Source organism: Myxocyprinus asiaticus, chromosome 20 (genome assembly GCF_019703515.2).
Source record: "Myxocyprinus asiaticus isolate MX2 ecotype Aquarium Trade chromosome 20, UBuf_Myxa_2, whole genome shotgun sequence".
Classification (NCBI taxonomy): domain Eukaryota; kingdom Metazoa; phylum Chordata; class Actinopteri; order Cypriniformes; family Catostomidae; genus Myxocyprinus; species Myxocyprinus asiaticus.
In genome coordinates, this window is record NC_059363.1 from 1,306,713 (window position 1) to 1,332,500 (window position 25,788).

Here is a 25,788-nt window from a genome sequence, read left to right on the forward strand (position 1 = left end):
GCCACATGAACTTTGGAGGTCTGTAGTGATTGACTCTGCAGAAAGTTGGCGACCTCTGCGCACTCTGCGCCTCAGCATCCGCTGACCCCGCTCTGTCATTTTACGTGGCCTACCACTTCGTGGCTGAGTTGCTGTCATTCCCAATCGCTTCCACTTTGTTATAATACCACTGACAGTTGACTGTGGAATATTTAGTAGCGAGGAAATTTCATGACTGGACTTGTTGCACAGGTGGCATCCTATCACAGTACCACGCTGGAATTCACTGAGCTCCTGAGAGCAGCCCATTCTTTCACAAATGTTTGCAGAAGCAGTCTGCATGCCTAGGTGCTTCATTTTATACACCTGTGGCCATGGAAGTGATTGGAACACCTGAATTCAATTATTTGGATGGGTGAGTGAATACTTTTGGCAATATAGTGTAGCTTTGTGAATCGCAAACGGCTGCATTAAATAATTAAATATATAGCATGCTTGCGCAGCGCGTTAGTGAATGGCACACACTCGTAGCACACGCATGCTGAAGCCCTTGCGGATATTTTCAGTTTTCTGTTTCTGTCCTCAAGCGATGCGCAATATGTGAGCGCTACAACATCGCTACACATGCATCTCAGATGCTCAATAGTTCAGTTCGTTTATTACATGCATTGAGAACGGGACCAGAGGAACATTTCGCCAGATTTTGAATAAGAAGCGAATTAAACTAGCACACATACAGACATTTACAGGACCTTTCTGGAGAGTTCTGAACGTCAAAATAAAAGCCTGATTGTTTTAAAGTTAAAGGTGCACAACTGAAATAAATTACTATTGTATGAACTTATTAAATTATTAAATTAAATTACTATGTGAACTTTGTAATGGATAACATAGAGGTCTAGATCTCATCTGAGCCTGAGCTCAAGTCTATCTGAAACTGCTGCTCTTCCTCAACTGTGTATATTTTGGAATGTGACGCATGGACGTTCGAGGAATGTAGCTGATCTTTTCTGCAAGATGCTGAGGGAATGTTTTACGTTCTTTTGCGAGTTCCTTTGGGTTCCTCTGATGCAAATGTGCCACCAGTAACATGCAGAATGTGAGGAATGCTGATTGAAATTCACTCAGACACAGTCAGGGTTATTGTGTAGGAAAGCACTTCTGGAGTGAGGATGAATTTGACTAGATTCTGACGTTAAATCCAATCGTATGACTGTCCTTGCCTCCTTGTTTTAGTCTGATTGGAGAGGATGCACTTCTACTCCCTCTATAATCCCGATCCTGAAGACATTACAGTGTGTAGACCATACAAGAGGAAAGGTTGTGGCTATGAGCTAATCAGCACGTTTTTAGGTGAGAATGGTCAAGCACCACTTACATTTTAGGTCATGTGTATCTCATATGAATGCATCTCTTAGTCTTAATTAATATTATCCACACTTGAGAACAGTCATGCTGTTTTAAGAGCGTCCCGCCATGAACATTGTTAACATGGCGAGTTTGGTTGCATTTGGTTGTGATCCATCTAGCTGAAAGTAAGAACATGTCTTTTGGAAATACTCCCCTAAGAAAAGCATCAGCCAGGGGAACCCAGAACCAGACGAATAATTATAACAAGACAAACTTTGTCTGGAACTAGTTGTTCCATCCTCACAGACTGGTCGATTTTGAAATATGTAGTTTTGCATATCCCAAATTACTATATTGTACATTTTAGCATGACTCTGGAACGCTGTAATGACCAATCAGCATCTAAGACTGCAACTTTCCATTTAATATCCAAAGACCAATGCATATCCCCCCCAATGATCAAAACAAAATAGACAGACAAGTAAGGCTGGTAAGGCTTTATCTCCACGTGTGTGTATAAATGATGTTGTATCCACACGTATCGTCATCATATAACAGTACTGGAATCATGTATGGCTTTAAATGGAGAGTGAGGGCCCCAGGCACCGCGGATCATGTGACCCACGAGTGGGGTATTGGGTTCATTCACACTGCTGGTTCTGGCTGCATGCCATTGCATCGTTTTCCTGCCGTTGTGTGTGTGTGTGGACCGCTGTAGCAACACACACACACACACCAGTTATGTTGGAAACAGCTCAGTGTTTTGGATTAGAAGCTCTGGAACACAACAAACCAACTTGTTAATTTCTTTTTGTGCATGTTTCTCATTGCATTTGTAAGACACTTTGGATAAAATGCTACAGTTACAGAAATGTGAGCTCACACTGGTGGTGTGTTAATTGCTCTGTTCCAAAAACTAGTGAGCTGCCTACCTAGACAGCGTTTGAATGCATAGTACATACGCCTGTTCCACATATAGTCAACAACATTATGCTGTCTTCGAAGATAGCTTGTTTTGGACAAATTTTAAGACCGCATCATAGCCATTGTGACAAGCCTGATCATATTACATTTGTTTTAGATCTTTTATTTTTTTTATCTGGAAGGCATCATCTATTTATCATATGCAAAACATCTTAAAAAGTTCAGATTTACAAACCAGACAGCACATGCAGGGGCGTGGCCAGAAGGGTGGCACCTGGTGGCAGCTGCCACCCTAAAAATTAGCTTGCCACTCCAACTCGTTCCTAGCTCACATAGTGGAGACGGCGCGCAACGGCTTAACTCCTCCGTGTCGCGAACGTTCCGCACGTTGACAACGTTCCGCCTCAGTCACCCAAAGTCATTTTTGCAAAATGATTACGTGGGTTCATATCGCGTATTACGGCGTATTTCAAGGTGAAATGTTCACTGTTTGGCGTGGGAAAAAAAAGAGGTTTTTAAGGTTAATGCTTTATCGAGTTTTAAATTCAGAAAACCGACCGACTGACCTCCCTACCCTAACCCTTGAACCTAAACCTAACCGAGAGTGTCAGAAAAAGTAATTGTGAGATGAAAAACACAACCATGTTATTTTGTGGTGCTTCTATGACACTTTGGGTTCACGTGTGGACTTGCGTGATCTTCAGGACTCATATCCCGCTCCTTTACATCACAAGTGCAACGCTCTATCAGTCGAGCTACCGTGCAGTTTAATCACACTTGAACACACCAGACGGGCTGGTTTGAGTATTTCTGGGATTTTCACACACAACAGTCTCTGGAATTTACTCAAAATGGTGCCAAAAACAAAAAACATCCAGTGAGTGTCAGTTCTTTGGAAACATCTTGTTGATGAGAGAGGTCAACAGAGAATGGCCAGAATGGTTTGAACTGACAAAGTCTACAGTAACTCAGATAACCACTCTGTACAATTGTGGTGAGAAGAATATCATCTCAGAATGGGGGGGAGGGGGACCTACACAATATTAGACAGGTGCTTTTAATATTCTGGCTGATTGGTGTATACTAGAGTGTTATGTTGTTAGCTTAGTAACAGGGCAAAGTGAAACTCTTTTGAATTCAGTTGCGATGTGGTTCATGTGGGGAGTGCTGTATGTAAGTGTTGTCACCATACCAAAATTTGAGACTTGTGCCTCTGCAGAACAAAAATGGGCGTTTTCCAATCATTGGGTGTTTTTCAACAGCTCTACACGATTTGCCAACTACATTGAGATTCCCTACTTTCATTGGATAGTTGAAAAACGCCCATCCCGGTTTGAAAACACCCACAGATTAGGAAACGCCCATTATTGCTCCGCAGAGACCTACTGTATACTTAGAAAATTTCAGTAGTGGGTACCGATATCGGTAAAGTTTCACAATTTTCCAAAATAAATAGGTAATATGCTTTTGAACACACCCCTTTAGCCTATATAATGTTACATTTCAATGTAAATTTTAAATCAAAACAATAGCATGTTTCCTTTGAGTGGGGATAGTTCTCCCCAGAAATGAAAATTCTCTCATTATTTACTCACCCTCATGATATCTCAGGTGTGTATGACTTTTTTTTCACCAGAACACATTTGAAGAAAAATAGTAAAATATCTCAACTCAGTAGGTCCTTAAAATGCAAGTGAATGGAAATTTCTCTTTTGAAGCTCCAAAAATCACAGACAGTCATCATAAACGTCATCCATACGACTCCAGCGGTTAAATTAATGTCTTCTAAAGCGACACGATCACTTTGGATATAAATCATGCTTCCAGCATGGTCAGCATCAGTATATATGTGTGATGTAATCGTGTTGGCACGTGAAACACGTGAGAACTGACACACGTGCATCACAGCCAGAAGAGCAGCGCTGTTTACAAGTGAGAAGGAGGAACACTGTACAGAAGCTTCATTGGTTTTGATCTGTTATTATCTGTTTCTTTACTCACAATGGTGCGTTTGTGTGTTTATCCTGGATGTCTCAACTGAGTGGAGAACATGAGATTACGTCTGTATCCATGGCAATGCGAATACGTCACACGAGAGACCACTTGGACTCCACCCTCTCCTAAAGCGTTGTATTATAGTTAAAAAGTACTTAGTAAAGACGCTGACTTCCACACCTGGAGTCGCGAGTTCGAATCCAGGGCATGCTGAGTGACTCCAGCCAGGTCTCTTAAGCAACCAAATTGGCCTGGTTGCTAGGGAGGGTAGAGTCACATGGGGTAACCTCCTCTTGGTCGCTATAATGTGGTTCTCGCTCTCGGTGGGGTGTGTGGTGAGTTGTGCATGGATGCTGCAGAGAATAGTGTGAAGTCTCCACAGGCACTATGTCTCCACGGTAACACGCTCAACAAGACACGTGATAAGATGCGTGGATTGACTGTCTCAGACACGGAGGCAACTGAGATTCGTCATACGCCACCCAGATTGAGGTAAGTCACTACGCCACCACGAGGACTTGGAGCGCATTGGGAATTGGGCATTCCAATTTGGGGATAAAAAATACATTTAAAAAAGTACTTAAATATTGATCTTTTTCGCACTAAAAGTGAGCTTTAGAAGACATTAATTTAACCGCTGGAGTCGTATGGATGACGTTTATTCTGACGTTTAATCTTGGCTAGTACTTTTCTAATGCAATTTAAACTTTGTATTGCAGCCCTTATTATGTTATTGTATCCTTAAGATGAATCGCTTTTGTTGTATCCTTCCCCGTTTTGTAAGTCGCTTTGTATAAAAACGTCTGCTAAATGAATAAACGTAAATGAAGTGGCATATGGAGTTGCTGCTTATGTTGAGTGTTCCCAATCAGCCACTTATGAGGTTAAGATGCTGCGTTAGAAGGAAGCTCCCTATATAGACAGCAACCTAGCTCACTAGGTTTCAGAACAGAACAGAGGCCCTTTTGGCCCCTCAGGCCCCTCATCTGCATGTCTGTCTGAGCTCGGGTTGTTGTAAACATATTACTTCCTGTAAAGCACACAGACACTGGTCAACACGTTTGTGTTTATTCACGACAGTGCCAGTCTTTAAAGTCTTCTTCCTTTAGCACAAGAAGTAATGCCTTCTGCAGTATGCATGAGACTGCAAGCAAGCAATTGCTGCAATGCAAGACTGACAGTCAAGTGTTGCAGAAAGCAGACATGCATCATTTGATGTTGCTGATAATGGATTGTAATATTGTAATCATTTACTGAACAAATTGAATTGCGCCTGGAGTTTTTATGAAGGACAGATTTAGAGGCACTTCTGGGTTTATTGTAAAATGCAGCACATGCCATGATACCCATATGTGTTTAGATGGGATGTTTAGTTTAGAATGCATTAGTTTAATGACTAGAAATTGGTCTGATTTTAACTCCATGCTGTTCTCCTATAGGTGACCTGTGACAAGAGGCTTAACGCTGGCCGGAACGCTGCGTTTGACGCTCTGGATAGACAGACGGTCTTCGGCAGGAGAGCATGGCGACGACAAACGTGGCGATTGTGAAGGAGGGATGGCTTCACAAACGAGGTGTGTGCGTTGTGTTATATGGATGCACTGATCTGAGGAGCGACTCTTTGCTGTTTCCGTATTAAGCCGCTTTGATAAAGTACAGAACATGTAGCACTCAGCGTAAAGGCTGTGAGTAAACACAGCGAAAGAAAGGGGAAGTTACGGAGAACCTGTGAGCATCCATTCATCACACAACAGCTCAATAGATTTCCCTTTAGGCTGTTCTCTTTTACATTCACACACACATACTACAACTAAATGCAATTGCTCTGTCAGTCACCGCTTTTCTGAGTGTATAATCATGTACGCACACACACACAGTTTAGTTATGTACAAAAGTGAGAACCGCATTCCACAGCCCAATTTTGCTTCTGAAAACTTCAGGTAGTGACAGCCATATTTACATTAAGAGTCCATGCTAAAGTCTCTATGATATTCTGGATCTAGATATGGTTAAGGTCCTTCCTTCAGTGTAAACAAATGGGATTCTGGCTCCAGTTTTAATGTTTGCCAGGGTAAAATCAACAAGACATGAATTCAGTCATCATTTGCATTAGTATTGCAAGCATACAGGACAACTTAGGTACATTTCTAATTTCAACATTATTTGTACTTCAGACCTTTGTTTTGCTGGAAATGAAAAACTAGCTTCATACCATGTGACCCACATTTGGTTGTCGACCATTGAAAATGGGTGAAATTGAAACATTTCTGGATGAAGCCATATCGAGAGCCCCATATGTCTGGGATTTAACCATATTGGGCCTTAAAAGTGAAGATGCAAAAAGGAAAGTTTGTTCTGAACCAGAATCTAAAAGGATATTAACATATCTTTAATACTTCTTGAGTTATGTGCACTCCAACTTTGGAAAAAAGTGTTTTCCCCCCCATTTTTGGACTCACACCATTGGCATATTCAACAAGAGGTGCTGAAGTCAACTGAATTTAGTAATAGACCTACTTACCTCTATGTAAAAATAAAATCATGATGCTGACACCATCCTTAGGATATTTTTTTGACCTGTAGTGTTGCTCCAAAATCACAGGCGCAAATGCTCATTTTGATCCCCCTCTCCAAAATAATGGATTACTCAGTAAATATTGATTCATGGTATTTAAAGGTTTGTCTTTCACCATCATTTCAACACCTTGCTTGCCTAGTAATATGTTGCATTGTTGAGTAATTTTTCCAAAAACTTTTTTTTTCAATTTTCCCACGCAGTTTGGACGACACATGACAAATGCAATCAAATCATATCTACTTGACTTACCAGAACTTCTGTTTAAAAAACACAGACAGCACAGTTGTGTGTGATGGTTTTAGCAGAAGATATTCTCTGCTGTGACGTCAGATGGCTGTCTGGTTAACCAGAAGAGGAAATGTAGAGGAGGGTGGTGGAGAGGGGGGGCGTTATTTAGATCTCAGCGACTGATAGTGAAAAATGTGAATGGGTGTTTGCAGAGAGAGGAAGTGCATTTTACTCTTGTGCTCTCACTAAAAATAATGTCTGTGCTAACATTAGCATATAAATGACCTTAAAGTGAACAGACATGGACAAAACTCATGAAACATTTAGATTTTTATATGAATCTTTAAGAAATCTCATTATGTAAAATGTTATCTGAAATCTATATTTAACATCTTAGCATTCCTGCAGACCCTCAATTTTGATGATTAGAGGCTATTTTTAGGTAAGCAATGATATAAACATTTTTGGTCAATTCCGATACCGATGTTAACAAAAACCAAGAGGCAGAGACCAATATTTTGCCACTTACCTTATTTTGTCATCAGATCGCTGCTTTGCTTGGGTCATTTTTTCATATGGGTGTTTTCATGCTTATGGACGATATGACATTGGTTTTTATTTGGTCAATGATAGGCCGATATATGTCGGTGGCTAATACATCAGTGCATCCCTAGTTATTATAGTTTTCGATCCCATGGTGATCTCAACGTGTGTTAGCTAGCTTCACCTTGGAGTTTATATGTAATTCTTTATATTATTACTGGAGTATTCTGTATAACTTAATTCTGAAAACCAATCAGGTTGCTGTGTTGTCATAGCGCCGGCATCTGTGCAGAGTGAAATGTCACCGGGAGTGTCTGTGTCTTTTGATTGGACGGCGTCCGTCGCCCTTGGCCAGATCAAAAGGCTTCTGGTGAATGGGTGAAGATGTCACGTCACCGTCAGCTCACCTTTGCCACCATCTGCCATCTCATAGATGGTGTGTTTACTGCATTTGACCCGCTCTCAAAGCGTGCTGTCCAGTACCGTAACGTCCAGACACAGAGCACTCTCTCAGTTTAATAGAACCGTGTGAAATCTGACAGTGTCTGTCCAGCTCAAGAATTTTTCAGTGCAGTTTTCCAGTCATGGAAAATGAGAAAAATGCCTAAATGTCCTGGAAAATATTTTAGTATAATAAAACAGTTTGATTGTGTTGCTGACAAGGTTTTTGTTTAATATACAAGTATTGATATAGTGCAATTTTTTAAAAATTCCAAATCGGCCTGTCACAATTATGATATTTGGCTGACGATTAATTGTCAAACAAATAATTGTGATTATGGCGATTAATTGTCAAACATTATGGCGATTAATTGTCAAACAAATAATTGCGATTGTGGCGATTAATTGTCAAACAAATAATGGTGATTAATTGTCAAACAAATAATTGCGATTATGGCGATTAATTGTCAAACAATAATTGCGATTAATTGTCAAACAAAATTGAAATTATGGCGATTAATTGTCAAACAGTAATTGCGATTAATTGTCAAACAACTGAGATTATGGCGATTAATTGTCTCTTTAAGGGTTTACACAATTAATTAACATATAAATTGTCATATATTTTAAGATGTGCTTTTTTCTGCATGTGTGCTTCATACACCTTAAGAAGTCATTTTTATTTAACTTGAAATATACACATTGAATAATAAACTAGGAAGATTTCCTTTTGAAAAACGTATAAATTACATGAAAAATAATGTTTTAAATATCAAAATATTTTGAAATATTTAAAAATATTTCTCTCTTTTTGGTCAACTTTAGTTTTGGTCAATTTTACATTTACAGTTTGAACTCATATTTTTATATGATAAATTTATATGATAATTTTTATTTATATTTTATTATATTATGCAATAGTAAAATATTTCTATCCTAATAGTTACTTTAATGCTTTGATTAAACCCACGAGCCCTTATTTCTCATGAAGCAAAACCTTTGAGATTTTGTTTCATTATTTTATCACTCCACAGAAATATAGTACGCATGCATTTCCTCCTCTGTGTTACTGCGTGTATGAACCAGGAACATTTGTCATTACACGACCGTTTAAAGTGCAGCCGGAGCGCTTTGCGTTCACTATCACCGTTTATACTTGTTCGTTTATATTTTCGTGGGAGCCTCTTCTGACAGCACGCGCTCTTCCGGACAGGAGCTGGTTGACGTCCGTGGTGCTGCTCAGTGATGCTCGGACTGAATGACACACAAATGCACCGTTCATGGCATTTATACTGTATATTCATTTGTGATTGGAATTAGAATGCCCAATAATCATGGTTAGATCAAATAACCGCACTCAGATGGTTATTTAAAGAGCACCTATTATGGTTTTTCAAATATTACCTTTCATGTAGTGTGTTATATAGCTGTTTGTGAATGTAAAAAAAGTCTGCAAAGTTTCAAAAATCAAAGTGCACGACAAATGGCGTTATTGACTCCCAACAGAAAGAACCGATTCTGAACACCTGAAACAAGTCGTTAGTAATTCCAGACTTACTTCCAGTACTAACCTACGTAATTTGGTGACAAAAAACCCGCCTCTGGTTTCATTGGCTGCTCGTGAACAGCTTTGACCCGCCCTCAAACACTACACTAAGCGGTAGAACCAATCACAACAGACTGGGACATCTGACCAATCAGAGCAGAGTATGCTCTCTGAAAGGAGGAGTTTAGAATGAATCCTTTAGAACGGATCATTGAGTCGTTTTTGACACTGGGAAAAAAAGGTAATGCTGCAATTTAAATTATGAGCAAATTAAAGTGTTTTTTGACCTTGGATGCATGTAAATCTATTGTATGAGACCTTTAAAACCAAATTAGGCACGTTTAAAAACCATAACAGGTGCTCTTTAATAATCGCAACAGGTCTAGTTCCAACACTGCTGTAGTGTTAACTACAAAAACATTTGCGCGATTAGAGTCTGCTTATACCGCCGTTATCACATGTAGGGCCCTATGATCTCAATGATGCGAAAACACAAATGAATCACTGAATCCACTTATAAAAATTGCATTAGCTATAAAATGCATAACGTCATGGAGTTTGACATGTGGGATGAAAATGAATGTTTGAATGCACAATTAATCAAGTTAAAATCTCGATATGTCCAAGAGTGATTATTAAACCATTGGCTGCGATTTAATTCAGTAAACATTTAATCTGCTTGTGCTGCATGCTTCAAAATGAATGTGTGAAGCGGCCGCTCATACGCTGAAAACACCCCATCATGATCATCACGCGTGCTCTGGGTGTGTTTGTTTGTGTAGTAGATGACAGTGAGCAGAGCGCTCTGAAGCGTGCAGCACATACAGACTGTATATTTATTTGAATGAAATCACAGCTGTTTGACGTTTAATAATCACACTGGGACATGTAGCGAACTGCTTATGCAGAGGTGGGAAACTACCGTCAAAAACACACAGATACGGCAAAATAAAAGCTTGATTTAAATGGATGCATGAACTGGGAAAAAACGGGCCACGTTAAACCATGCGGAGGGCCGGATCCGGCCCGCGGGCCATAAGTTGCCCACGTCTGGTCTAAATGGTTGTTCCAAACCCATAGTGTTTTTTTTTTTTTTAAGATCACTTCAGCTATGTTCACACTGCAAGCCAAAGTGTCCAATTCCTGTTCTGATTTGATTTTGTCTTTATGTAGATTGCATGTAGACTGTGTGTTGGGTTTGAAGATGTGATATGCTGGAGTATGATGACAGCTTTGTGTCTGAGATATTTCAGAGAATGTTTTAATCTCATTTTGGTGGTTCAATGAATCGGGGTCATTGTGCATTTTTCTGTAAATATACTGTAGGTTAAAGGAATATTCAGGGTTCAACACCAGTTAACTCAATTTACAGGTCAAAGGTCAATTGCCACAAAAATTAATTTCAACTCGTCCCTCCTTTAAAAAGACAAAAAGCAAATCTGTGTTCTATTGAGACACTTACAATGGACATCAACATTATGCCACAAATGCTGTCGTTTGAACTTGTATTGAATGCAGAATATTCCCTTAACCGCACCAGGAATTTCATTCATGTTATAATTCTAATAAAGTAATGGATAGTTTCGATCCTGGATGCTGATTGGTCAACAGCCGTGCTGTATTCATAATAAAGCACAGCTCTGACCTTTTCACGTTCTGTTTTACTGTTTATTGCCACGGATTATATCTTCTGGAGGAAGGATGGCATTTAAAGATTTAACAAAATACAACATTTTAATGAACAGGTCTCCTAAGCAACCAAATTGGCCTGGTTGCCAGGGTGGTTAGAGTCACATGGGGTAACCTCCTCGTGGTCGCTATAATGTGGTTCGCTCTCGGTGGGGCGCGTGGTGAGTTGTATGTGGATGCCGCAGAGAATAGCATGAAGCCTCCACACGCACTATGTCTCCGCGGTAACGCACTCAACAAGCCACATGATAAGATGCGCGGATTGACGGTCTCAGACGCGGACGCAACTGAGATTCGTCCTCCGCCACCCGGATTTAGGCGCGTCACTACACCACCACGAGGACTTAGAGCGCATTGGGAATTAGGCAATCCAAATTGGAGAGAAAAAATAAATAAATGTTGTATTATGTGGTGACCATTTTATAAATGTAATAATGCACTCGAGGATGTGTCATATTGTGAATAGCCACTGCTAAACCGATTCGTCGTGTCTAACAACCCCCCTCAGCTGTGACTATATTCACAATATAGCACAGCCTCTCATGCCTTATTGCCTAATTCAAAATGTGTGATAGTCGCCATTCCATTCTCCCAGACTGATCTTGCTGTGAATTCGGTAGGTCGAAGGTTCTGTTGTTGAAATCAATCTGTGCTTACCGAAATTTGAATCACTGCCCCTAGTGGCCGAAGCTGGAAGTGTTGTTGAACTTGTGAGCTCCAGTTTCGAGTGATGTGTCCGCAGAGTGGTGCTAAAAGTGAGTCTTAAAGTGAGTTGTTTTTAGTTATAAATAATGTAATACAGTCAACAGGGGTGCATATTTTATTAACCTTGCATGCTAACCCAAACCCCAAACATAAACCTAACTGTCAGTGGAATAAAAATGTAATCTTAGAGGGGAAATGCTACTTCCGAATTGCACTCATCCTTGTTTTTACAGGATCAGAACCTGTTTTTAAGGCTGCTTGTGCAACACGCTGTCAATCGTGCCTCAAGAAAAGCTGCAAAGGTGTCTGATGGACGATGACACTTGTCAGTAACTCGGCAGAACACGATCGATGTCAGGCTTCCGGAAAAATTCGGTTGATTCTCCAGCTAGACTTTTGAAGCTGTATTAACTTGATGGTTCCTGTACAAAGAAGGTCTCATTCTTGGTTCTTTGAACTGTTGGGCACTTTTGTTTCGAATACTCATAGTGATGCTTGCCTTTGCAAACATACATAATTATTTTTGTTGGGAATTCACTGCTTGTCACAGATAAACGTAAAGTTCCTTCAGTACGAATACTGGCTGTAAAAAGGTCGTATTTCTCTCATTTTATATTAAAATTGTTCAGTCAAGTCAGGTTCATTGCCATTCTTCTAATTAGAGTTCATGTGTAAGAAAAAGAGTTACATGTAGCTCCTCAGGTACAGCGGTGAAGAACAATAGTGAGACAAAGTCGGCAGTTTTTTGCACAGTGTTCATTACATACATTTCAGCATCTTCATGAATGATGCAGTGAAGCAGATGCTAAATTTATGTTTTCACAAGCATCTTTCCATATGCTGAAATATTTACATTTATGCATGTGGCAGGACTATCCAAAGCGACTTACAGTGCACTCAAGGTATATATTTTATCCGTTTTTTTTTTTTTGTGTGTATCCTGGGAATTGAACCCATAATTTTGGTGTTGTAAGCGCCATGCTCTACCAGTTAAGCTACAGGAACCCTATATACATCCGTCTTATTGTTCCATTGTCACCAGTTACATGCAAACAATAGCTTTTACATTAATAAAATTTGATAACTGATATAAATTGACAAGTGTTCAAAATGTGCTCAATGGGATTGAGATCCGGGCTCTTCGCTGGCCATGGCAGAACACTGACATTCCTGTCTTGCAGGAAATGGTTATAGTATGGCTGGTGGCATTGTCATGCTGGAGAGTCATGTCAGGATGAGCCTGCAGGAAGGGTACCACATGAGGGAGGAGGATGTCTTCCCTGTAATGCACAGTGTTGAGATTGCCTGCAATGACAACATGCTCAGTCCGATGATGCTGTGACACATCGCCCCAGACCATGATGGACCCTCCACCTCCTCGGTGTAACGCTTCATTCCTTCGATGATAAACGCAAGTCCGACCATCACCCCTGGTGAGACAAAACCACGACTCGTCAGTGAAGAGCACTTTTTGCCAGTCCTGTCTGGTCCAGTGAAGGTGGGTTTGTTCCCACAGGCGACGTTGTTGCTGGTGATGTCTGGTAAGGACCTGCCTTACAACAGGCCTACAAGCCCTCAGTCCAGCCTCTCTCAGCCTATTGCGGACAGTCTGATCTCTGATGGAGGGATTGTACGTTCCTGGTGTAACTCGGGCAGTTGTTGTTGCCATCCTGTACCTGTCCCGCAGGTGTGATATTCGGATGTACCGATCCTGTGCAGGTGTTGTTACACGTGGTCTGCCACTGCGAGGATGATCAGCTGTACTTCCTGTCTCCCTGTAGCGCTGTTTTAGGCGTCTCACAGTAAGGACATTGCAATTTATTGTGAGCAGGGACCCTGGGCATCTTTCTTATGGTGTTTTTCAGAGTCAGTAGAAAGGTCTCTTTAGTGTCCTGAGTTTTTATAACTGTGACCTTAATTACCTATCGTCTGTAAGCTGTTAGTGTCTTAACGACTGTTCCACAGGTGCATGTTCATGAATTGTTTATGGTTCATTGAACAAGCATGGAAAACATTGTTTAAACCCTTTACAATAAAGATCTGTAAAGTTATTTGGATTTTTACAAAATTATCTTTAAAATACAGTGTCCTGAAAAAGGGACGTTTCTTTTTTTGCTGTTTATTTTTATTTATTTTATTTTTTTTACAGTAGAAGTCATGTGGATACTACACTAGTTGTGGATAGATGACATCAAAGCTAAAAAGTTGACATAAAAATACACTGCACACACAAATTGAATGAAATAAATTTCATGCTGCCTGCATTGTGGAACTGCCTTCTTATCTGTGCCTTCAGATGTTGTCTAAGAAGTCGAACTAAAAGCCATAAAACTCATAAAATATAACAGCAAACATAATTTTGATTTCACGAGGTCTTTAAGTGCAAATGGAAATTAAACAGAACATCTCAATGCTTCATAGTTTGCAGATGTTCTGCAGGTCTGTTGTGTCTGTCAGAGTGCAGTGGGAATATTGACATCATACACACGTCTAATCTTATCCAATAACATGTTTTACAAATGCAACAGTTTACGGCTTTCCAGCAGAGTGAGAAAATCATGAAACATCAAAGAATTTGCATTCCTCGAGGAACATCATAGCCAAGAACTCTGAAGGCCAATAAAACTCCACAGTCTTACTGTGTTCTGATTGGTGTATAGAGACGATCAACATTCGACTCACAATGAAGTGAGCATCAATTAGGACTTAAAGCTGCTCAGAGTTCATCAGACACTAAATCATAAATTGCAGAATCAATCATCTGCTTCAAAAGCGACAGTTGTGTCTGTCAGAGCTTTGATTACAGAGTGTCCTTCACAGTGTGCACACTTAAGTCGCGTGTATGGACGGGGTTACTGGCGTCATGGTGGTCATATGATTACAGAGCACCTGGGGTCTGCTGGTTTAGTCTGGGTGTGTCTGTGGCTTGAGTTTGTGTATGTCTGTGTATATATGGGGGCGTCTCTCATCTTTGAAATTTACACCCCTCAGTCTTGAGTAAAAGTTCTCAGTTTCCCGTTCTTATGGTAATAGAGTACAAATGTCTCTCTTACCTCTGCCATCTCTCAAAGCTTTTTTTTAAAAGGAATTGTTCATTGTTCACCCAGGAATGAAAAATTCTGTCATCACCCTAACCCTGCTTCCTGCTCGTTTCCATTCAAATGACCTTTTACCGATTAAAATGGTGTGCGTCATGACATCATTTTGTGCGCTCTAAGTCCTCGTGGTGGTGTAGTGACTCGCCTCAATCCGGGGGGCGGAGGACGAATCTCAGTTGCCTCCGCGTCTGAGACCGTCGATCCGCGCATCTTATGTGGCTTTTTGAGTGCGTTACCGCGGAGACGTAGCGCGTGTGGAGGCTTCACGCTATTCTCCGCGGCATCCACGCACAACTCACCACGCGCCCCACCGAGAGCGAGAACCACATTATAGCGACCACGAGGAGGTTACCCCATGTGACTCTACCCTCCCTAGCAACCGGGCCAATTTGGTTGCTTAGGAGACCTGGTTGGAGTCACTTAGCACACCCTGGATTCGAACTCGTGACTCCAGGGATGGTAGTCAGCGTCTTTTTTTTTTTTTTTTTTTTTTTGGGGGGTATTTTTTCCCCTTTTTCTCCCAATTTGGAATGCCCAATTCCCAATGCGCTCTAAGTCCTCGTGGTGGCGTAGTGACTCGCCTCGATCCGGGTGGTGGAGGACGAATCTCAGTTTCCTCCGCGTCTGAGATCGTCAACCCGCGCATCTTATCACGTGGCTTGTTGAGCGCATTGCCATGGAGACATAGCGCGTGTGGAGGCTTCACGCCATCCACCGCGGCATCCATGCTCAACTCACCACTTGCCCCACTGAGAACAAATCACATTATAGCGACCACGAGGAGGTTACCCCATGTGACTCTACCCTCCCTAGCAACCGGGTCAATTTGGTTACTTAGGAGACCTGGCTGGAGTCACTCAGCACGCCCTGGATTCGAAATCGTGACTCCAGGGATGGTAGTCAGCGTCTTTAATATAAATGTTTGGGTTTTTTTACCGGGCGTTTTGGTGCGCCATAATCTTTACTGGCTCGGGAACGCACAGTCCATAAAAAGTCTAGAAAAATTTCCATCAAGAGTAAAGGTAATGTTTTTTGCCAGAAATCCTTGGATGGAAACGTAGTTTTTGCATGTTTATTAGGTGCTACTATTTACAAATCAAAAAGAGAAATGGAAAATGCACACAGCAGTCATGGTCGGGTCTCAGGAGGATAAAAAATGTGAAATGTGATTGGTCGCTTTAGATGTCAATCAGATGGTCTCTTGCTAGAATATGCTTCAAAGTGGACCAGACTATATTTGAATGGTCAAAAGTCTGGCTACATGAAATTGCCAATTGACAAATCCACCATGAAAGTGAAGACCACTTCAGTTTACACTAAATCCTATCCTTAGTCCACTATTCCTCAAATGTTACATGGAACTACATGCAAATGTACAAGCTCATTACTCACTAGACCTTTGACTGCACTCCCCTCATACACTCCCCATGAAGAGCGTTCCCATGTATCCACCACTGCATGCATCTCTTTTCCACTCTCATGAAGATCTGACTCTATCCATCACTGTCCAAACATGATAGCTGAGCCGTGCCGTGTACTCTGGTGCTCCGGCTGTAAGGGCCAGCAGTGATGCACGGCCCCCCGGGTGCAGAGCCCGACAGGCCCCTGCTAAATGTGCTGGAGAGATGTAAATTGCCAGAGTGCAGCTGTCAGAAGTGTGTGTGTGCGCAGCAGCAGGGCATGCTTCTGTCTGCGTATCTGCTGCAGCAGCGCGCCCGCTGTGTGCTTACTTTTCTGTGCCGAAACCTCCTGCTCTGCAATTGTGCTGCGAGTCCAGGCCATTTTTCTGATGTTTCCCTCAACTTTACTCTCTCTGCTCTCATCTTCCTACTTGCTCTTGATCGATCGCTTCATCCTCTTCCTGCACATGTCCACTTCTATGTGCTTGTAATGTCTGCTGACTGCACTAGTGTATTTCTGATCGCTGTGGTTCTACCTGTCTCTGAAACCCATCATGAGCAGAGATCTTCAGCTGTTACAGTTAAATAGTGTCAATCTTAAATCACTTTTTGTAAATGGGTAATCGAAATTAGTGGTTCTGAACTGGTGGGTCGTGACTCAGAAATAGGTGGTAGCTCTGTTCTCATAAGTTGGTGGACAGTAGGGTAAAATATTGTTAAATGCAAATAAAAAAGGCATGTAGTTACTATAGAAAAAGGGTGATTTTTCAAGAAACCAGTCAAGGAAATGTCCTGGACATATTTAACCTCAAATCAATACGTATATGAAATTATAATATGCATAAGGAAATTCAAGTCTACATAAAGGGCCATTCATATTTTTTTGCATTGTGACATAATTTTCAAGACGCTTAAGCACATTTTATATATAATGCATCCAGAAATTTTAATTTTAATGATGATTCTCATTACCATAACACAGTCATGTTTTTACTGTATTACAATTAAAAGGATGATGTTGTACAACAATTGTATTATTTAAAATCATTAGAAATGAAAGGCAGTATTAAGGGAGTATTACTATGATGTATAAATACTTTACAGAACTGTCTACTAAGATGTGCGTAACTGTCTTAAAGTAATGTCACAATGTAAAAAATCTTATTGGCCCTAAAAATAGGCATCATTGTCTATAGGCAACTGTAACAGTATAAGGATGAGCAGGGAGGAGGCGGGAACCGGCTGAACAGTAAACAAAGTTCTAATGTCAAATGTGCGTCTCTCTCTCGAACCGGCATCTCCGGCTGCCCTTTATCTCGCTCTCCCGCTGATCAGCTGAAATAGCGCTGGCTGTGCACCATCACGGCCCGACCACGCCCTCCTCCCCCGCCCGATTCAGGCCGGGGCAACACCGGTCTGACTAACATCCGCCCCCCCATCTCTGGAGGGGAGACGCCTCCCTTCCGGCCGTTCTGTCAGCCGATGGTCCACCCCGCCTCCTGCGAACCTGGGGGAGAGATGAGGGGAGGTGAGTGGAGACACAGAGAGAGAGAGAGAGAGAGAGAGAGAGGACCTTGCTCGCTGGCTCCCGGACACGCTGTCGCCCGGTCCTCAACCACTCCTCCACCCTCTGGCGGACGCCAGCTCGCTCGTCCCCTGGCGGACAGCAGCGAGTCCTCCGGCCCCTGGCAGACGGCCGTGGCTGCTGCTCTGGCGGATGGCAGCGGTGAGGACAGCATGTCCCTCCTCCCTCCTGGGTTTCGGCACCAACCGTAACAGTATAAGGATGGGCAAGGAGGACACAGGAACTGTCTGACTAGTAAACAAAATTCTAATGTCAAACTCAACTTAAAACCAACATAAACAAACATGCAGCGCGGCCGTGTGTGCATCTTTCTCCTCTCTCGAACCGGCGTCTCCGGCTGCCCTTTATCTCGCTCTCCTGCTGGTCAGCTGATTCAGCGCCGGCCGTGCTCCATCACGGCCTGGCCACGCCCTCCTCCTCGTCAAAGCAAAATATAATTTTATATATATATATATATATATATATATATATATATATATATATATATATATATATATATATATAAATATAATATAAAATATTTGAGGTCCAAAAACAACAGTGTAAATGTAAAGTTGACCAAAAAGAGAGACATATTTTAAGTATTTAGAAATATTTAAAACATTATTTTTCATGTCATTCATAAGTTTTTAAAGCCTTAAAAGGAAATCATACAGGAATATCCCTATTTTAATATTTGGTGTATGAGGTGTAAGGTGTATGAAGCCCACATGCACCTTAAGAAATATGACAATTAATCGTCATAATCACAATTATTTGTTTGACAATTCTCAGCCAAATTTCATAATCGTGACAGCCCTGAGTGTGGATAAATGGGTCTATGTAGGGGTGGGTGATAAACCGGTAGAAATTTGACAACCGGTATACATTTTGGATTATCGTCTGTATCGCAGTTACGCAAAACTGCCTCGGCGTGCAATAAATGTGCACCTCATTCTATTCACGTAACACGTACGCAATACACATTGGAGAAATGGAGGAGGAAGTTGGAGCGGCTTTATGTGAGCCCAAGCGAAATTTTGGGCCGCCGAAGCAAATTCATTGACATTCTTCTCATCAGACACATGCAGCTGTTTTTCACGTGATTGTCGCGAGCGCTATCTCTGAAGCATGAAAGTGCACGCAAGTCCAGCAGGCTCTCAGATTGGGCTCCGCAGACACTTGCGCTGCTCAACCCGGATTCTCTCTATCGCGGCACAAACTTCAAAACTTGCGTGACCCATTTCAATTCTACTGACTTTTAATTTTTTACCTTAAAGCGCTACGGAGAAAGTCAAACATTCTAACCAACACTGACGAGGAAAACAGCTAAAACAATGTGTCATGTGCCAAAAGTTATGTCATCTGTCATGCAGATGTTTTAAACTACACATCATCACCAATAATAAAATTCAGTTCGAATGATGTTAGATAGTAGAAAACAAACTGGCTTTGCTTTCAGATATATAATATACAAATATTGTCTACAGAGATGACTTAAACCATTAAGAGCCTAATGAAGTGTTTTATAATAATAATAATAAACTAGTCAACAGCATCAGACTGAAATATGAAATTTAGCATTGTGGTAAGGTTGATTACCACTTTTAGAATACCACCAATTGATTTTTGTTGTTGTTTATTTTACTCTATGTTTGTCAAGTTCCATTCCAAGAGGAATTCGTTTTTATTTATTAAGTATTTAATTCAATGATTGGATTTTTCCAAAATAGGCATTACAATATGGTTATTTAATATATAAATAATTTTTATAGATATCTTTTTTTTATATAACTGTATCGTGATAAATATCGTTATCGTGATATAAAATTAGTGATATCGTGATTTTGTTATATCGCCCACCACTAGGTCAGTGTTATAGTATATGTGCTTTTCCGTTTTCCCACTGTGCTCCCAGAAATCTTGAATTCTTTCCGCTTTGTTGACTTGTTGATATGATGTTGGGCTCCATCCTACGACGTTATTCATCCGGTTTGTTCCACGCACATGCAAACTCTCCAAAAACCTGTAAGAACGCTGCTAATGTGTTTTCATGGCCACATATGCCGCGTTCTCCGGGAGAAACCCAAGTGTGTTAAACCGCTTTCTCTTAATCCTTTAAATGGCGTAAGAAAAATGGCATTCTCGTTTACACGACGTTTCAGAATGCCGCTTTCTGCAAAAACCCTGGAATAAACCGTTTTCTTAAGTGCATGTAAACGGGGTCAGTATTTTGCCACAAACTCTGTCACTTGGTAGAATCCAGCCAGATTTCACAAATGTCAACATTAAAAGGGTGCAAAGTTGAAAGAAAATACAACCCAGACTAAATTTTCTCCCCAATTTGGAATGCCCAATTCCCAATGTGCTCTAAGTCCTCGTGGTGGCGTAGTGACTCGCCTCAATCCGGGTGGCGGAGGACGAATCTCAGTTGCCTCCACGTCTGCAACCGTCAATCCGCGCATCTTATCACGTGGCTTGTTGAGTGCGTTACGCGGAGACGTAGTGCATGTGGAGGCTTCACGCTATTCTCCGCAGCATCCACGCACAACTCACCACGCGCCCCACTGAGAGCGAGAACCACATTATAGTGACCACGAGGAGGTTACCCCATGTGACTCTACCCTCCCTAGCAACCGGGCCAATTTGGTTGCTTAGGAGACCAGGCTGGAGTCACTCAGCACGCCCTGGATTCGAACTTGCGACTCCAGGGGTGTTAGTCAGCGTCAGTACTCGCTGAGATACCCAGGCCCCCCCAACCCAGACTAAATGAAATATCGTTTCATTTGCAATAAGGATAAACATGGCATAAAAGAAAAGATGTTAGTGTGGACAAAGTCATATGAGTACGACAACTGATTCAGAACATGCAAAACCTTCTCACAGGCTGTCTGATAGTTTCATCCAAACCTGAATTCGATTTCACTCTTATTTTTCGCTTCACATTGTATTATTTCACTTCAAACCGCTGTACATTTGTGTCATCAATGGAATAGTACGCCAGAGTAGACCAGATCATTTTTATAGCAATTGCAAACCATACAGCAGTCAGCACATTTTTAAAATTCTACAAACAAACAAACAAACAAATCGAACTCGTGCATCAAATGGACTGGAGAAACAAAGCTCTAGGATACAGGATAAATAATAAATAAAATGATACAGGATAAGTAAATCTAGACAGAGCAAAATTGTAGATCAGCACTTTAGCTTAGTATTCCAATTGGTTTTCATTGTTACATGGGACATTTTATTTCAGGTGTCTTCATACCTGGTACAATAAGTCTGAACTACAGTACCAGTAATGTTTGAACATTTGCAAGATTTGCAATCTGTTATCTGAATGATCCTATGTGTAGATAAAATTAAGAAAAATGTAAAATCATAGAAAAATGTCTTTTTCACAAGGCTTTCACTTCATAGCATTGGAAGCATGCCTATCCTGTTGGAACCCATGCAAGCATCTGTATGGATTGCTGGAATTTTGCATTCCTGTTTGTTTGTTTTCTTTGCGCTATTCCAATAAACTTATCCATGGAGTGCTTGTTTACCGGAACGAAAGGGGGGGGAATCTACAACACAAAAAGCAGCGGAGGGGGAAAAACTTCCCACAGTGTCGCTATGGTAATCAGCAGGTGCCTCTGGCCGGCGAGAAGAAGTGAAGCCTTTCTTATGAGCGTGAGAACGAGCGGCCGACCCCTCTCTACCCCCCCAGTGCCTCCGCTCGCCCCCTTTTCTCTCGTAGCTGTGGCAAAACCCGCCCCAGCGGCAACAGTGGTGGCTGCCAAACGCGCCGTCTGATCCAGCTGCAATGAAAAACCCCATCAACAAAAGACGGAAAGAAAAGGCAGAGAAAGATGTAGAGACTGCGGAAGAGTTTAAGCTCCTGGTTGTCATGGGAACGTGCCAGCGCCAGGATACGGATGCGGGGACCGGTGTCAGAAATGAACTGTTTAATTAAGGTGCAACATTTACCCCCTTTAACAATGGTATCTTTTAAATAATCATATTAAGACACATTATAAATCAAGTAGATCTGTCTCTAATTCTGATGAGCTGTGTTTAAAGCAAAGTTGTTGCACAGTGACTATAAACGCACATTTGTGATTGCACAATTCTTTATTAAAAGTGCCCCGTTGCATAACAGTTAAAAACTATATTTCTTAGAATAAGAACTGTTTATTCTGATACTTATTCATGTTAAATCGAACTGTTTATTGAACATTGATGTCTTTTATCACAGTACTGTTGTGCCGTATTACAAAAGCCACTTGCGCCAATTTAAATTGAGTTTCTCAAATGTTTGTTTTGAAGACTTAGGCCACGTCCACACACACATTGATTTTGCTACGTTTACTCCTCATCCACACTGGAATGCCATTGGCCCTAATAGGGCTGGGTAAACATATTGATTTATCCAATTAAATGCAATTTGCATTTGAACGAACGCAATTTTGATTCTCACATTTTTGTCACGTTTGGTGGCATTTTTGCTCTCAGCAAAACCGTGGTGGGGAATGCCCCTTTGGACCTCTGGTGTACCGCTGGCTCATTGATATGCAGTGGACGGGTCGGTCGGCACAGCTGCAGGATACCCGCTCACAGGGGTCCCAGGAAAAACCAACAAAAGAGCCCCCCCCCCACTCCCGGTTTTCAGAGATTTTAATTCCCTAAATCCTCTAGCTCTCCTTAAATGTCTCCTTTCTCCTCTCAGAGCCTGTCACCCGCGTTTCCCGTGCTCTCGCGCGTCCCGAGGCATGAATGCAGCGCCCGTAGGAAGTCTCGGGAACTCACAGGAAGTTCTCCCACTGGGTGTGGGGGCACGGCATTCTCACACGCTTGCTTTCATTTGCCCTTTCACAGTTTTCTTCCTCGTGTGTGTCTCTCAGTTTCACTACGTTTCTTTCAGGGTTGGGAATTGAGAACTGGAGTGCTTCTTTAAAAGTAGTAAAAGAATTATAAATGAAATTGGAATCAGAACAAGCGAACGAATTCACAAAGATCTACTAGGATAAATTCAGTTCGTAAGAAGGAATCTTGCGACAAACATTGACGGTTTAAGAAAAAAGATAAGAACATTCTTAAAGTCTTTTCGGGGGGGAAGAAAATAGTAGTTAAGAAGAATTTTATTCTTAAGAATGTTTCATGAATGTGGCTCCCGAATCGTTAAAATAGTTTTTTATTTTTAAACAGTTCTCAGTACATGTTTGTTTTGTAGTTTGTATGTTTGTACTTGTTTCTACTGCTCGGACGATTCATTAGACGTGTCTCAGCATATTTTGAGGCTGATTTTAGAGACCCTATAGGTCAGATCTCTATCATAATAGTCAGCTCCACTCCATAATTACCAATAATCACGCATGTTGGGTGAATTTTGGCTGAACTATCCTGGTTTCAGCAGTGCATGAAATAGACTTCGTCTCTCAAAAGAACAAAAGACTGATGAGTTTCTAGAGAAATGTGTTTGCTTTTGGATGTTTTAAAGGCTAAATTGTGCTTGCAAAATGACTTGCAATGAAAAAGCATCTGAAAAAAAGACACTATGTTTTGCGACGTTCAAACAACACTCAGTCCAAGTCCATACTAATATCTATTGTTTTGAAAACGCACAGGTTTTCCTATGATCTCACATGCCATCCACACTGGAATGGCGTTTCCCTCCACCAAAAACGGAGCATTTTTAAAATGCTCTCCTTGACTGCATACTTGGAAAATTTTGACGTTGGGAAACTGAAACAAAAACGGATTATTGTGGATGTGGCATTAGTAGAATGGAGTAATGACAGCTGAAAATGGGGCATTGTCATTACGGGTAAAAAATCTTTCTTAAAATTGCTAAATGATCCCGGGACTAAAAATCAGCCCAGAACAGGGCAATGGTGACACCAAATGCAAATATTAGCTAATAATTCCGCATACTAAAAATACTAAAAATACAGAATAATGTTAGAAACATATGTTGCTTACATGCTGTCACTGATTACATACATTTAAAATATTTTAAGTTAAAATAGTATTTTTCTAAAATAATCTAGATCTAGCTTTTCAGACATTCATATTTAATGGAAGTGCGTGCTTATCCAGTTAAATAATAATAATAATGTATTGATGAATCTAATCAGACATTTGACATTAGGATTATAATCCCCTATATAGCATTATTATACATAATATTCGGCATTATATATACGTAGTAGATTAATATGTCCCTATTATTAAAACTCTGTCTCGCACTTTCTCCCGCTGCTGGTTTCAGTTTCCGCAGTTTCAGCCGAACTCATCGTACAGCACCTGTGGCTGCCAGTGTCCAATTGTATTTTAGAGCTTCTTGTGTGCAGTAAAGCGATTTCAATTTGTGTGCCCGCATTACCTAGGCTTAGGACGTCGCACGTTTAGGATAGAACAGACGCTAAAATAATAATCATAAAAAAAAACGTACCATCTCCACAATGCGCATCGTCCGCTATGTATCGCGTCACTATAAACCATTACACCCCTAGAAGCATCAGTTTCTTTCAAAAACAATTTCTTAGTGATACCAAACTTTAGAACGAAAGTGCTATCTAAATGGGAACATTCCATAGACTTATATTACTATAAACTTACCCGAACCCACTCACTAAACCTAACCCTGTCAGATTTAGTTTTTTTGCATTATTTAAATTTTATATTTTATTTTATCCCTTTCTCTCCCAGTTTGGAATGCCCAATTCCCACTACTTAGTAGGTCCTCGTGGTGGCGTAGTCAAATCTCAGTTGCCTCCGCTTCTGAGACCGTCAATCCGTGCATCTTATCACATGACTCGTTGTGCATGACACCGCGGAGACTCGCAGCATGTGGAGGCTCATGCTACTCTCCACGATCCACACACAACTTACCACACACCCCATTGAGAGCGATAACCACTAATCACAACCACGAGGAGGTTACCCCATGTGACTCTACCCTCCCTAGCAACCGGGCCAATTTGGTTGCTTAGGAGACCTGGCTGGAGTCACAACTCGCAACTCCAGGGGTGGTAGTCAGCGTCAATACTCGCTCAGCTACCCAGGCCCCGTTATTTAATTGTTTTATGGATAATTTTTAAAAAAAATGAGGACATCCCAAAATGTCCCAAAGGGAGGTTTTGTCTCATTTAGCTCACTTCTGGGTACAAATCTGTCTCCAAACTATAGCTACACACACACTTCCAGTTTAGGAACACATAACATCAACACAACACAAAACAAAAACTCCCTGAAACCCATTTGTATACACGTGGGTGTCATATTGTCACTGAAACTATGACCGTCTGTGAGATAAGGTCTTCCTGTTTCTTCAAAATCGAATTTGATTAGATGTCTTCAGTTAACTGGAACAGAAACAAACTAACATCAGGAACATCTGTCAGTCTAATATCAGTCTCTCATAAATATTTCTTTCTGTATTTAGCGATATTTTATTCTATGTCAATAAACTTCACATGTGAGCAAGCTGTCCCCTTATTGGTCACTATGTTTGTTCGCTGTTCCAGGATTAAGCTCATCCATTGATATACCGGTTCAAATTATATGCCTGTAATAAAATGTGTCAATTATGAGAATTTTTGATCATCGCCAGTTAGAGGTTGTGCTCCAAATGCAAATTATCTGTCACTCGGATGGATACGAGTTGTAAAGTTTCCGTCATGGCTATTTTTATCCGTTATTAGTTGCTTTTGCATTATTTCTCCTTAGAAACGTGCCTGTTCTCACAGATCTCTCTCGCA

General features: G+C 41.1%; 1 protein-coding gene across 2 annotated transcripts in view; it reads left to right on the forward strand.

The window, feature by feature from the left end:
* Positions 1-25,788, forward strand: part of LOC127410715 (RAC-alpha serine/threonine-protein kinase-like) — an 84,097-nt gene that overhangs the window by 6,490 nt on the left and 51,819 nt on the right. For both annotated transcript variants that reach the window (XM_051645907.1, XM_051645908.1), the window contains exon 2: positions 5,688-5,822. In XM_051645907.1, coding sequence (XP_051501867.1) covers positions 5,771-5,822 — 52 coding nt within the window. In that variant the 5' untranslated portion in view covers positions 5,688-5,770. The remainder of the gene's footprint in view (positions 1-5,687; positions 5,823-25,788) is intronic.